The sequence below is a fragment of the Papaver somniferum genome, unplaced genomic scaffold (assembly GCF_003573695.1).
Source record: "Papaver somniferum cultivar HN1 unplaced genomic scaffold, ASM357369v1 unplaced-scaffold_125, whole genome shotgun sequence".
Taxonomy (NCBI): domain Eukaryota; kingdom Viridiplantae; phylum Streptophyta; class Magnoliopsida; order Ranunculales; family Papaveraceae; genus Papaver; species Papaver somniferum.
Genome location: NW_020621603.1, coordinates 10,412,847 through 10,427,364, shown reverse-complemented (window position 1 = coordinate 10,427,364; position 14,518 = coordinate 10,412,847). Strand labels below are relative to the sequence as shown.

Below are 14,518 nucleotides of genomic sequence, written 5' to 3'. Positions count from 1 at the left end.
TTGTCCTGTATGCCCATAATACATTGTGTATTTGTTCACACCATCGCCCCTTGTGTTCGTCTAATTGCTTTTTGAGGATAAGGGCGAGGGTCTTGTTAGTAGCTTCCGCTTGTCCGTTGCTTTGAGGGTATATGGGGGTGGACTTGTTTTTCCTTATTTTGAAAGTGTCGAAGAGCATGTCTATGTTTTTCCCATGTAATTGTTTACCATTATCGGACACGATTTCCGCTGGTATGTCGAAACTGCAAATAATGTTTTGGAATATGAAAGTAAACACGTCCACGTCTCTGATCCTGGATAAGGCTTTGGATTCCACCCATTTACTGAAGTAGTCCGTGGCTACTATCAAAAATCGTCTTTTCCCTGATCCTTCGATGAAAGGCCCAACGATATTTATGCCCCATTTTGCAAATGGCCACGGTATATCCACAGAATTCAACGTTGTTGCTGGTGCGTGTATCTTTTTGGCGAAACGCTGACATTTTTCACATCGTCGGGACATTCTTGCAGCATCTTGTATCATTGTGGGCCAGTAATATCCTTGCGTTTTTGCTTTGTCGGCTAGTGATCTCATGCCGCTATGATTCCCTGCGTCCCCATAATGGATGTCGTTTAGAATTCGATGCCCCTCTTTCCTGGATAAGCAACGTAGTAATGGTCCGAGGAAAGATTTCTTGTACAGGATCCCATCCCGAAGATCATATCTTCCTACTTTGGAGAGTATTTTCCTGGTTTGTTTGTGATCCGCGGGTAAGGTTCCATCTTTGAGAAACGCATGGATCATCATTCTCCAATTATCTTCGTTGTTGAAATCTTCGTCTTGATTTGCTATTGACAGGATATCTTCTTCGTCAAAATCGTCACGGATGTCTTCTCCCACCTGATCTTCGATATTCTCTTCCACCGTATCTTGATTTGTAGCAAAGGAAAATTGTGATGCAATCGAAGGCTCATATACCCTTGTTATTTTGATAGATTCGATACTCTTGTCCTTCAGCATGGATGATATATATGCTAGGGCATCCGCGTGCCTGAGATCCCTTCTGCATAAGTGCCGGAACTTGATGTTCGGAATTTGTGATGCCAATGTTTGGACCAAGGCCATGTAAGCTGAGAGGGTGTCGTCGTACACATTGTATTCGAGCCCTATTTGCCGTATGACAAGCTGCGAATCACTTGTCAGTATTACATCAGTTACCCCCATCTCTATTATTAAGCGGAGGGCATGTACGACTGCCTCGTATTCGACGATGTTGTTAGTATGCTCTTTGAATCTAACCCGAGTGCCTGTACGATCCTTTCTTCAGTTGGGGTGGTGATGACAATGCCTATTCCTGCCCCTTCCTTATTTTTGGAACCATCAACGAAGACTTCCCATTGTCTTTGACTCGCGGGTTCGAGGACATCAACTGGATCCTTGCTTTCCTCGTCGGCTTCTGATATTCCCCTAATCTCTTCATCGTTGTCTAGGGGGAGGTCTGCTAAGAAATCCGCCAAAACTTGGGATTTTTGGGAATGTTGAATTTCATGAATGATGTTGAACTGGTCCAGGTGGGTGTTCCACTTGGCTATTCTACCTACTTTTCCCGCGCTTTTGAGGACTGCTTCCAGTGGTGCTTTGCATGGGACGCGGATGAAGTGAGTTAGGAAATAGGTTCTCAGCTTTTGAGTAGCCCATACTAATGCCAGGATGAGTTGTTCGATCTTCGTGTAATTCCTTTCCGCAGAATTGAGGGTTTTGCTGACATAATAGATAGGCTGTTCTATCTTCGTATTGGTTTTGACCAACACTGCGCTAACTGCGTCTTCTCTCGCTGCTATGTACAATGCCAAAACCTCATCAGGATCAGGCTTTTGCATGATTATAATTGAAGCCAGGTGTTCCTTGATTCTTTGGAAGGCTTCTTCGCATTCTGCGGTCCATTCAAACTTACTCCCTTTTTTGAGAATATTGAAAAAATGTTTGCATTTGTCCGAGGATCGGGAAATAAATCTGCCCAAGGCTGCTAAGGACCCATTGAGCTTTTGCACTTCTTTTAGATTCTTCGGAGATGGCATTTCCACTATGGCCTGAATCATCGCGGGGTCTACCTCAATACCCCTTTTTGTTACCAGATATCCGAGGAATTTCCCTGAGGTGACACTGAAAGTGCATTTTTCTGGATTTACTTTCATGTGATGTTTCCTCATTGCTTCGAAAATATCTCTCAGGTCCTGGTGGTGATCTTTGCGCAACCTACTTTTGACGAGCATGTCATCAACGTAGACTTCTAGGGTACTACCAATCCATGCCTGAAGATAGCATCGACCATTCTCTGGTAAGTTGCCTCTGCGTTTCGAAGTCCAAAGGGCATTCTAGTGTAGCAATAAAGGTCATGCGGGGTGTAGAATGCTGTGTGTAGTTGATCTTCTTCTGCCAGGGATACTTGGTTGTAACCAGAATATCCGTCCATGAATGACAGCTCTTCGTACCCTTCCACTGCTTCAACCAGTTGATCTATGCTCAGTAGGGGATAACTGTCTTTTGGACATGCCTTGTTGAGGTTAGTAAAGTCGATGCATATCCTAACCCCTCCATTTTTATTAGGAACGACGACCATGTTGGAGATCCATGTAGGGTATTTGACTTCCTTGATGAAGCCTGCTTCTAGTAGTTTCTGAAGTTCTTTTTCTACTGCCTTATGATACTCTGGTGCAACTTTTCTTATTTTCTGCCTGAAAGGTGGCGTGCCTGGTTTGATGCGCAGCTCGTGTTGGATTATTTTTGGATCAATCCCCGGCATGTCTCTCAACTTCTATGCGAATACATCCACGTATTCTTTAAGTAATTTGGTTAAGGAATCTTCTCTTTCTTCGTCCATTATGGTCCCTACTTTGATCATCTTCGGGTTTTCTTCCGTTCCTATGTTGATTTCTTTTACGGGCTTCACTGGTGTGAACACCGGCTTCGGGTCCCCAAGGACTGGGACGTTCTTTAATTGCTATTTGGTATGTTTCTGTCCTTCGTTGGCTGCTGAAGTACTTGCCTCTGTGTTAAGGACATTATCATCTTTTGTCAAGACCTTCCCTGCGGTTTCCTTGAGGAACAGGTTTATGGCCTTTTCTTTCGCAGCTTCTTTATTTTTGATCCTTCGGGTTTTTCGCTGCTCTTCATGTTCGTTGTTGATACGATCCTGAGTGGCATGGCACTCTTTGCAGAGACCCGATCTCCCTTGATTTCCATTACTCCCTCGGGTGTAGGGAACCTGAGATATTGGTAGTAAGTTGCTGCCACTCCATTGAGTTTATGTACCCACTTTCGTCCAATAATGGTGTTATAGGGGGATGGGGCGTCTACCACGCTGAATCGTGTTTCTACTTTCATGGCCCCGACGTTCACCTGCAACACGATGTCTCCCAATGGATTTGTGGGCGCTCCGTTGAACCCGTAGATGGTGTAATAAGAGGTCATCAGCTGTTCATCATGGAGCTTCATCCGTTTGAAGGCGTCGTAGAATAGAACATTCACTGAGCTTCCTCCGTCGATGAGGATCTTTTTGAGGTTACATCCGGACACTGGTAGTGTGAGGACCAAGGGATCGTTATGGTCTTCCATATCTTCTTCGACATCTTCAGTATCGAAGATGATAGGTGCGTCCATCCACTCTTCGTGCTCGTCCACCTCTACGCCATCAATTTTATATAATTCGCAGTGGTCTTCGAATTGCTTTCGTAGCCTCTTTCCTATCTGCGCTGTAAGTGAGGGCCCTGCGGCTTCGGAACACGAGATGGTGTTGATTGTGCGGTTTCCCTCTGAAAGTTGGACTTGCTTGGTTCGTTTGGATCTGTCATCAGTGACCTCCTTTCGTATGTATTGATTGAGTTCGCCAGCATCAATCAATTTTTGGATCATTATTTTGAGGTTTTTGCATTTCTCGGTCTGGTGTCCATTGAAGCAATGATACTCACAGTAATATTTAGACTTCTCGGTTCTTGGGGGTTGTTTTCCCTTAGACCACGGCCACTCCAAATTTTCCCTTCCTTTTATATCTCGCAAGATCCGAGCGTAGCTAGTATTGAGCTTCGTGTAAACCTGATCTTCAAATTTTCGATCGTCTTTTCGTCGTTCATCTCTTCATTCCTTCCTATCTTCGTGCGGTCGTTCCACTGAGCTATTTCTTTTGGCCCCGCTGGTTTGTTCTGCGGAATTGGTACGGTGAGACCTCTGCGTTTGTGCCCTCGGGTTCTCACGCTGGATTTCTTCAAGAAGAGCATACTTCTCAATAATTATTCGAAGATATCCTTCTGTCTTAGGTACGCTTCCGTGGATCTCAACAAATAGTGGACTCATTCGGTCTAATCCCCACTTGTAGCAGTTGATGCTTACTACGGGATCCACACTCCCTATGGTTTGGCAGATCTTGTGCCATCTGTTGGTGTATTCCCTCGTGTTCTCCTTGTAACCAATTGCCATAGAAAAAAGTTTATCCATTACGGTGTTGACAGCTTTGTTGTACATGTAGGTTCTCAAGAATTTCTCTGCGAGTTGATCGTAGGAGTTGATGGAATCAGGTGGCAGGTTGTCAAACCAAGACAAAGCCGATCCCTTTAGACTTGATGGGAAATACCTACAGAGGACGGCGTCATTTTGACTCCATCGGGCTAAGATACGATTATAATACCGGATATGTGCCGCGGGATCAATGGATCCGTCATAGCATTCAAAATTTGGGACATGGCACTTTAACGGAATGGGGGCATTTGTCAGGCGATGAGTTAGGGGTGTGGAGTTAGCTTCTTTCATCACCTCTTCAAGCCTTCCTCCGCCTTGTCTGGCTTTTAACTGCCTGATCTCAGCCATCATCTCATCACGCAGATCCTCCATTGCGCGGTAATAACTCCATCGGTCTAGTTTTCGCAATACAAATCCTCTAATAAACAATCATGGACCTTGTTTTCAGACTACTTTTGAAAAGGAAAACTCTTGAAAAGGCAGATCCGTCGCGAGAACTCATGAATCTGGATTATTAAGTCTTAGTTTTAAAAGACAAAGGCCTCACGTGCAAATCTGTGATAGATAGCCGTGGATTTGTCTGCTTTGAAATGGTGTTTGTGAAAATAAAGACCATGAACCCAGAATAAAAAAGGTTTTGAAATCACGCTGAACCCAGAATAAAAAAGGTTTTGAAAGCACGCTGAACCCAGAATAAAAAAGGTTTTGAAAGCACGCTGAACCCTGAATAGGGCACAACCATAATGCGCGTTTAAGGTGAAATCACATGATAAGATAAATCTTTTACCGGGACAAAGTCCCTGTTTCTAGCGCTAGATTGTGAACACATAAATCACGAATCCATCCACGTGTTCACAAACAATATTCGCATACAGTCTAATTCTAGAATTGTACGTTGTATGTATAAAGGGATGATTATACGATTCATCGACTCGAAGCCTTCGAGCTTGTCATTGTCTAGTCGAATATTATCATAAATAATGTTCGTATAAAGGAATAAACAGAGAATCAAGTATAAATGTAAAGCACATGAAGTTCAACGCTGAATGTAAGGTGCTGAAATGTAAATAAGACAAAGATTTACGTGGTTCGGCACTAAGGCCTACATCCACGGGGCTGGTGTTTCACTATGTATTGAATGATTACAAAGATAATCGAATGAATTTAGAGTATACATAGGTATGCGGAAGTAGGGGGATTACTTACTCTTCCTATTTCTCTCTCCTATATTCTCCTATAATTGCTCTGGATTGGTCGACCTCTTCTCTCTTAGTGGAGAGGGGTATTTATAGGGTTGGAACGTGGGTCCTACTTCTGAGGTGCCGTTGTAATCTTATCTTCTTGTGCTTTGTGCCCATTACGCAGAGGTCTTCGGCATATGCTGCGGCCTGAGCTTGAATACGAAGGATTATCCTCGCCTCTTCCACGAGCTGATTGACACGTGTATATCTCTTTGGTATTTAATGCGGGTAGATGGATGTCTGCTCGTGTCAGTCAAGTGTCTCTTTGTCTGGTCACATCTGTGTCAGTCAAACTTCCTCTCAGCCGTTGATCTGGGATCTTCTTGTACCTTGTGCCCATTACGCAGAGGTCTTCGGCATATGCTGCGGCCTGAGCTTGAATACGAAGGGTTATCCTCGCCTCTTCCACGAGCTGATTGACACGTGTATATCTCTTTGGTATTTAATGCGGGTAGATGGATGTCTGCTCGTGTCAGGCAAGTGTCTCTTTGTCTGGTCACATCTGTGTCAGTCAAACTTCCTCTCAACCGTTGATCTGGGATCTTCCTCGGGATTGGGTGTATTAACACCCAAGGGGTATTATCTGGTGCTCCTTTGAACCATCATGTTTTGATATCTTGTTTTGCATGCCTTTCACGTGTCTCTTTCTGTACAAGTGGTGGATGATGAAAGATGTACATACATAACTTACTCGTATTAAGATAAAATAATTAAGGAAGAAAAAGTCTTTAAGTTCGACAATTTCATACTCGCATTTTCATTTGAAGCTTGATTTCATAGCGTGTCTTTTATTTTATTTTATTTGAAGCTTAATTTCATAGCGTTTAGACGTCTGTTGGCAAGACTTTTCCTACGCGACATCACATACGTGTGAGACAGTAATTCGTAGTTTATTGACAATTCAATCATGATCACAGCAAGTCAAACAAATTAAAGGTTTTTGCTAAAATAAGTTCCTAATATGCTGCTAACACCTGTTAAACGTTGTTGTAAGATATTTTTTTCCCGGTAAAAAAATGAAAAAATTCGGCTTTTTTACGACCTTACAATCAAAAGCTGATGTCTTAATTTTGAAAAATCAATGGTGTAAATAAGCTCGTGGGTTATTACGTGTACGTTAATCATTTGTTTTCACCAAATCTGTCGTTTGCTTTTTAATACGGCCTGACAAAGATCGACGTGACAGCCACGTGCTAGGGGTCCATGATGATGTCATTCCCTATTTGAAGACTTGACGACGTGGACATGTTTTTTACGACATCAAAATTCTGGGTCCCGCGTTTTAGTGATTTGACGTTATTATTCAGTAATACGCCATTCTTTCTTATCTACAGATAGATTTTGATAAGGAAACCGGCCGTTCGATATTTTGACACGTGTACGGGTCTGCTGGAATTAGAGTGGGGCCCGTGATGTCGAGGGATCTCTATTCTCGTGGTGAATGATGGTTTGATGACTTGTATGGAAGTTGACACGTAAGCTAATATGTGGTTGTCTGTCCAAGACAAGACATCACAGTTACGTGTATCGTCTGCACTGACAGTGCCATGTGGGACTTTTATCTGAATGGATCTTGTTTGCTTTGTTTTTCATATGCTATATATATATGCTGGATGTCTATATTAGCTAGTTGCATGTACACTTTGTGGGTTTGGAATGGCTGGTGTTGCTATCACACATTTGGTAGAAGATTTTTCCTATGGATAAGCTAGAAGTTAAGCAGATTATCTAGACTGTGATTGGTGATTTTGGTTGCGCGCTCAGCACTTGTAGATTTGTGATTGACTACTATTATGATCCATAATGAGCATGCTATTTTAAGCTGTCGTATTTACTATTTAAGAGACATATGGTATGGACATAAAATCAACTTAAAAATACATGCTCATTATGTTGCCAGACACCCTAGCACTTGAGAGGATTGGTTTGTAATGCAATGTGACTAGTTTGTAGGCCAGAAGTAGCTCTACAGAAGTATCAAATAGTTTCCCAAAAGCAAAAAAGCTCTGCTTCATGGAAAATATAATACAGTTTACATTTTTTCACTTCTAGAAGTTATTTTCAAATTTAATTTATAACCTAATTTCCTCAATCAAGTCTGAAAAGTTACCACTATTAAGGCCTCTAAAAGTTTAAACTACAAATGCGGATCATCATCAGGATTTCACTGGCCCTGGGCATTGTAAAACTTCATTGCAGGCACAAGCCTGACTCTTGTATGTTCCAAGGAGGAAGTGTGAGGCGCTGAAACTCTATAATATCTATTGCATTTCTTTTACATGATAAAGAAACTACATTGACGAGCTCAAATGGCAAAGTAAACTTGGACTGACAAATCACACACAAGTAGCACAAACAACTAAACAATATAAGCAAGAACAATATTACAATGGAGGAAACAAAATCCATATTTGTCATCACTTCATAGTTCAAACTGACTATTAACAAACCCACCACCACATAAGGTCCGGGGGTGAAATTAATCGACGTTCTAGTGCTTATTCCACTTTTATATATAACATGCCACAAGAAAAGCAAATTATGAGAGTAAATACATGCATAATTACCATAAAGCGACTCAGTGAGACCAGAACCAAACAGGCTGATCCTCCCCCAAAAAGCCATAGTTACAAGAATTTGCAGGTGGGTTTGGTTCTTCAGGCTTTGAAAAGTTGTACATGGCAGGTAACATATTCCTGCTAAAGTTTTCGTCTTCATCTTGTGAGAGATCCGACTGATCAACTTCAAAGACATGAGATGAATTTGCAGGCTCCATCAACAGAGCAGAAGAGTGTAGACCGTTGATGTAACGTGGGCTATCAGTATCTACAACATCACTGTTTGATGAATTAAAACTTTCTTGCTTACAGACTACAGAAGTTACATCCAGTGGTCTCTCCCCAAAAACTTCAATTGGGATGAAATTCTGTGTTCTCGTGTGACATTGTTCGATAAGATGCAACGACTCTGAGTTATCCATCTCTTTCTCGTTCAGCAAATGCTGGTTTGTGAGGGTAAGAGCCTGTTTAGAGCAAAGTTTAATCAGTGCTAGCACTAAAATAGAAGCAAGAATCTCGTCATTGTAAGGGGAATTTAATTTACCTCAGTCTTAAGTTTCTCTGTCTCCTTCAGAAGGTTTTCATAGTTGATCTTCAGAGTGTCGTAACTAGCCTTCAGAGAATCATAATCTTTTTCCAAGGATTTTGTCTTCCACCGAGCACGACGGTTCTGAAACCATATTGCAACTTGCCGGGGTTGCAAACCAAGATCCTTTGCAAGTTGAACTTTCCTTTCTGGTTCAAGTTTATTCTCCACTTCAAAACTCCTTTCAAGAAACTCAACTTGATCGACAGTCAGCCTCCTTTTCTTCTCAGGTTGACGAAAATACTCATCGAAATCTTCATCCCCATTTTCATCGTAATCAAATGATTGGAAAAACGACTTGCCCGAGAAATTAATTCCATTAGCATCTGAAAAATTAACCATAGATCTCGAACCTGCAAACCAAAGTCAACGACACATTGATATACACTTCACAAGCCATAAGCTTAATATACATTAAATCACCAAACAAGCCCAATTCACATTAGAAGCTGTAATGCAGTCAACAATTTGCTTAAACTAGCAGCCATCACTTCAACCTTGTCGACACCTTTTTCATGTTTCTAGAGAAATGGGTGTTCCACATCGCCAATTGAAGCGAATTTTGCCAGCTTCATTCCAAATCAATAAAAAAAAAATCCAAATGGAGAGCTACATTTATCATCTTTTCAGATCTTTTTTTCGTTCAATTTCTAAATGCAACAGAACCTAACATAACTTTTTTAAAGAATCATGAACTGAATGATTAAATAAAAGGAAAGATCATAGCCCATTATGAAATCACTCCACAAACACCTAATCAATCAATCCATAATAGATCACAGGTTCACTGAGGGGTAGAATCAAACAGAATAAAGACCAAACATTTATACATGATCAAGAAAACCCATAATTCAATTTGAACAGATCAATTTACCAAAGTCAAACAACTACAGTAAAATTCAGAAAATGAATAGAAAGTTGAAGGAGACGAATAATTACCAGGAAAAGCAGCAGCAGCAGCAGAAGAAGAAGAGCTAGGAATCAAGAGATTATTATTATCAACAATAGAAGAAGACGAAATCCTTTGATTTTGAAGTAGCATCGAGCTGATGTTAGAACCACCATAAACCCTTCCACCTTCCATAATTTTTCTTTGCAAACCCTTATGTATCTATAAGAATTCTTGTAACTAATTAATAACTTTGACACTTTAAATTAGTCATGATTTCTTACACTGATTTTTCTTTTTTTAATTTGGGTCTAAGATTTATGACGGAAAAAACTTGTAATGAGAATCTCAGTTATGTGAGAAGTATGAGACCATCGGATACTCACACCCATCACTCAGAAGAAGATGGAATTTTGTTGAAAACCCTTCAAAATTGAGAGTCTGAATCTAGAGAAAGGAAGTTTTCTGCTTGAAGGAATGGCAACTGTTTAAAAATTTCTTCTTCTTCAGGTGTCTGAGTTTTCTGGTGAGAATTTGAGAAAGAAAGAAACGGAGACGAAGCAAGAGAGAGTAGAGAAGAGTATTCTTTTTTTTCTGTGTTTTTGGAGGTGGCGTTGGGTTTTAATATGCAAATTGAAGAGACATTTCCCACTTCATTTACATTTATGCCCTTGTTTCTAGCTTTTTCTTTGTCTACTCAACAGTAAACACCCAACCCAAACATGCTTAAAAGAAAATAAATTAAAAAAATAAAGAAACCCAAATTATTGGAAATTTGGTTGGAAATTGATTTCGATTGGCTTTTTTGTTTTGCTGATAGCCCATGTAGGACTATTGGTGGGCATCCAAACCATCACCGGTTGGAATTTGATTGCTGGAAGTAATTTGGGCAGCAGTACATCTCGGGGCTGCCGATATCCAAATTGAAATCAGCTGTAGAAACCTTTGGAAGATGATAAACGAGACTCAAAGCAACATTTCTTGGCAAACTATGACAAAGTGGAAGCTAGTAAACGAATAATAATAATCCTTTTCTTTGAAAATAAAGATATATACCATATATTACCACCCGTAAAATCTATTAATCTTCATATTTAGTTTCATTTGGAACTATTAATCTGAGTTGTCTTTTCGATGAAAGAATCCATATGATTAACTTCATCTGAAACCGATATAAAGTTATTATTCAGATTACATGTATCATGAGCTTTGACGATGTCAAACTATTGTAGGAATTAAAATCATTGGCGCGTAATTCTTCTAGGATACTGCGGTAGTTGTAAACAAACAATTATCAATAAACACATTAAGAACAAATCTTTTCTTTTGTGTATTGTAACTGACATAGCAAATTAGGCGTCTATTGATTTGGAGCTGCAAATGATGAATATATTGATGAAAGATAATTTACAACTCCAACTATGGAGGTATTTATATCTGCAGAGACTTAGCAATCAAGTGTTCTTGACCTACAAGCTTAGATAGCCTATTTACAGTAACAATCTATTTACAGTAACAATATCTCAACACTCCCCTTCAAGGTGGTGCATAAACATCTAACATGCCCAACCTGGCAATAGAATCATGAAATGATGAGTTTGGTATTTTCTTAGTCAACACATCTGCCAATTGTTCATCGGAACGGACAAATGGTACTTCAATAACTTTACCTTTTATCTTCTCATAAATAAAATTTCGATCAATTATGGTTCGTTCGATCATGTTGAATATGATTATGTGCAATCTTGATTATTAATTGATTATCACCGAACAGTTTCATAGGAACTTCCACGAACAAGCCAAGACCCCCATAAGTTTCTTAAGCCACAATAATTCACATATTCCTTTGACCGTTGCTCTATACTCAGCCTCTGTGCTAGACAAAGAAACAACCTTTTTCTTTTTACTTTTCGAAGTAACAAGGTTACCTCAAACAAATGTGAAATAACCTGTAGTTGATCTTCTTCTATCACCTTGTCCACCCCAATCCGAGTCAGTATAACATGAAATATTCAGATTTCCATGGTTTGAATACACATCAAACCTCTTCCAGGTGCAGACTAAATACCTAAGTATTCTCATGACATCATCCATATGTCGTTTACCAAGATTATGCATAAACCTACTAACAACACTTACTGCATAAGTAATATCAGGCCTAGTATGAGAAAGATAAATCAAATGCCCGACTAACCTCTGATATTATTCTTTATTAACTGGAAATTGATCAGAATCGTCATCTAGTTTATGATTTTGTTCAATAGGAGAATTGATATGCTGACAACCTAACATACATGTTTTCTTTAGTAAATCAAGCACATATTTCTGTTGGGATAAGAAAATACCTTGCTTGGACCGTATAACCTCTATTCCAAAAAAATATTTGAGAACTCCCAGATCCTTTATTTCAACATATAAGATAAGTATATTTTCAAGTTCCTCAATTACCACAATATCATCAAAATAAATAATTAGTGTTGTCAAATTAATTTCGTATTTCTTTAAGAACAAAGTGTGATCAACATTACTTTGTTTATACCCAAATGTTTTCATTACATTTTGTAATCTTCCAAACCAAGCACATGGAGATTACTTCCAACCATACAATGCTTTCTTCAATATACACACAACATTGGGATCATTCGAATCACCAAATCCTGGAGGAAATGACATATAAACTTCTTCTTGTAAATCTCCATGTAAAAAAGAATTTTTACACCGTATTGTTGTAGCGGCCACCTAAATTTGATATTATGGACAACAACACCTTGATAGTGTTCATTTCTGCTACATAAGCAAAGGTCTCTTGATAATCTGTACCATATGTTTGAGTAAATCCTCTAGCAACAAGTCTCGCCTTATATCTGTCAACAGAACCATCAGGTTTAATCTTGACAGTATAGACCCATCTGCAACCAACTTCTTTTTTCCCCTTTGGTAGTATTACTAACTCTCATGTCCCATTTTTTTCTTCAAGAGCTCTCATTTCTTCAATCATATTATCGAGGCGCCTTTGATCAGATAAAGCCTCTTGAAGTATAGTGGGTATAATAACGTCTGACATATGGCTAGGAACGAATCTGTCAATCTATGAGTTGACATGTAATCATCAATAACATATTTTACCTTTTTAATAGGTTATAGAGAGTATTTATCTCGTGGTATTCCATGATTACTCTATGGAGGTAACTCATACCTATTAGTTTCAACAACTCCACAATCGTTAGTGTTATTACTAATAGTAGTTGAATCTTTACTTACCTTAAGAACATCAGCAGCAGGAGTAGAACTGGTAGAAGTGACGGGTACTAAGGCAATAGGGGTATCTTCTACGATAGTTTCTTGAGTTGGTACTGCATCTTCTTCATTAAATTCTTTATCTGTAGCACTATCTTGCTCTTCAACTTCTTATTCTTGATGCACATACTCTTCATCAATGTTTCCAGTGGATAATATTTCTGTTTGAGGAGTAGATTCTAGCATTGAATCACAATTTTCTGGAAAAAGTTTCATCCAATTGAAATCTTCATTCACTATCTCTCCCGAATAAGAGAAATTGGATAATGAAAGCAAAATACATTTCATGTTCAGAAAAAGTCACATCCATAGTAATACATCCTTCGAGTTAGAGGATGATAACATTTGTAACCCTTTTGAAATTAGGTATACCCAACAAAGACACACATGAGAGCATAAGGCTCAAGCTTTGAACGTAAATGCTTTTGTATATGTACAAACGCTACACAACCAAATACCCATGGAGGAAGTGTCAGATTATAAGGAAGAATCACAAATGAATCTAGCTTATCTACTGATGTTTGAAATTTCAGAACCCTAGTAGGAACTCGATTAAGAAGAAACACAGCAGTAGTAAGAGCTTCTTCCCAAAAACTCGGTTTCATGTTTGCTCCAATCAAGCTTACCCTGGTAATTTCTAATAATTGCCTATTTTTTATTTCAACAACTCCATTTTGTTGCGGTGTTGATGGACAAGTAGTTTTATGAACAAGACCATGCTCGACAAAATAAACCTTTAAAACTTTGATTAATATATTCCCCACCTCTATCACTTCGGAGAAGCTTTAAAGTGCCAGAGTATTGTGTCGCAACTATTTTGTGAAAATTACGAAAATAGTCTGACACATCTTTCTTATTTTTCATCATATAAATCCAAGTCATACGGGTATAATCATCAATACATAGGACAAACCATCTATAACCAGAAGTAGTAACAACTTTTGACGGTCCCCAAACATCAGAATGAATTAAAGCAAACAAAACAAATCTTTTATTAAAACTATCAGGATAAGTAGCACAGTGACTTTTCTCCAAAATACAAGTTTCACACACTGAAAATCAGATGGTTTGCACGAAGTAAATAATTTTGGACATAAATGTTCCAAATATCCGAAATAAACATGACCTAGTCTTCTGTGATATAACTAAATTTCATCTCTATGTTACTTGAGATACTGACATAAGATTATTTGAGAGAGAAGGAATAAATAAGGTATGTTATAGAGATAAAGATCTAGTAATTTCAACTCTCCTTGCTTTTGTCACTGGATATGTCATACGATTAGCATTCGTAACACTAGAACAACTAGGATTGCACTTGTCCTTTAATATGAACGCATCAAAAGGCATATGCTTAGTGGCACCGAAATCTAGAATCCATCGATGATCCCTTTTAGAATTATCAGTAAGTGAAGTAAGACTAATATTACCTCGTTCAGATTCCGTTGTCGCGGT

At 39.1% G+C, this 14,518-nt stretch overlaps 1 protein-coding gene across 1 annotated transcript; it reads right to left on the bottom strand.

Moving 5' to 3' along the window:
• Nucleotides 1–8,069: 8,069 nt before the first annotated feature.
• On the bottom strand, nt 8,070–10,374 carry LOC113331464 (homeobox-leucine zipper protein HAT5-like). The gene is made up of 3 exons (XM_026578178.1): nt 9,817–10,374; nt 8,836–9,230; nt 8,070–8,755 (listed from the first exon to the last, which is right to left on the bottom strand). Exons 1-3 carry the CDS (start codon nt 9,959–9,961, stop codon nt 8,312–8,314), a joined length of 984 nt encoding a protein of 327 aa, XP_026433963.1. The 5' UTR covers nt 9,962–10,374; the 3' UTR covers nt 8,070–8,311.
• Nucleotides 10,375–14,518: the final 4,144 nt, after the last annotated feature.

Bases quoted from the DNA above. Each gene is read 5' to 3' on its own strand.
- LOC113331464 (XM_026578178.1), bottom strand. From the start codon at position 9,961: ATGGAAGGTGGAAGGGTTTATGGTGGTTCTAACATCAGCTCGATGCTA. The intron at 9,231-9,816 runs GTAATTATTCGT...TTTGGTTTGCAG, and splicing joins TGCTGCTGCTGCTTTTCCTG to GTTCGAGATCTATGGTTAAT. The intron at 8,756-8,835 runs GTAAATTAAATT...TGCTCTAAACAG, and splicing joins CAGAGAAACTTAAGACTGAG to GCTCTTACCCTCACAAACCA.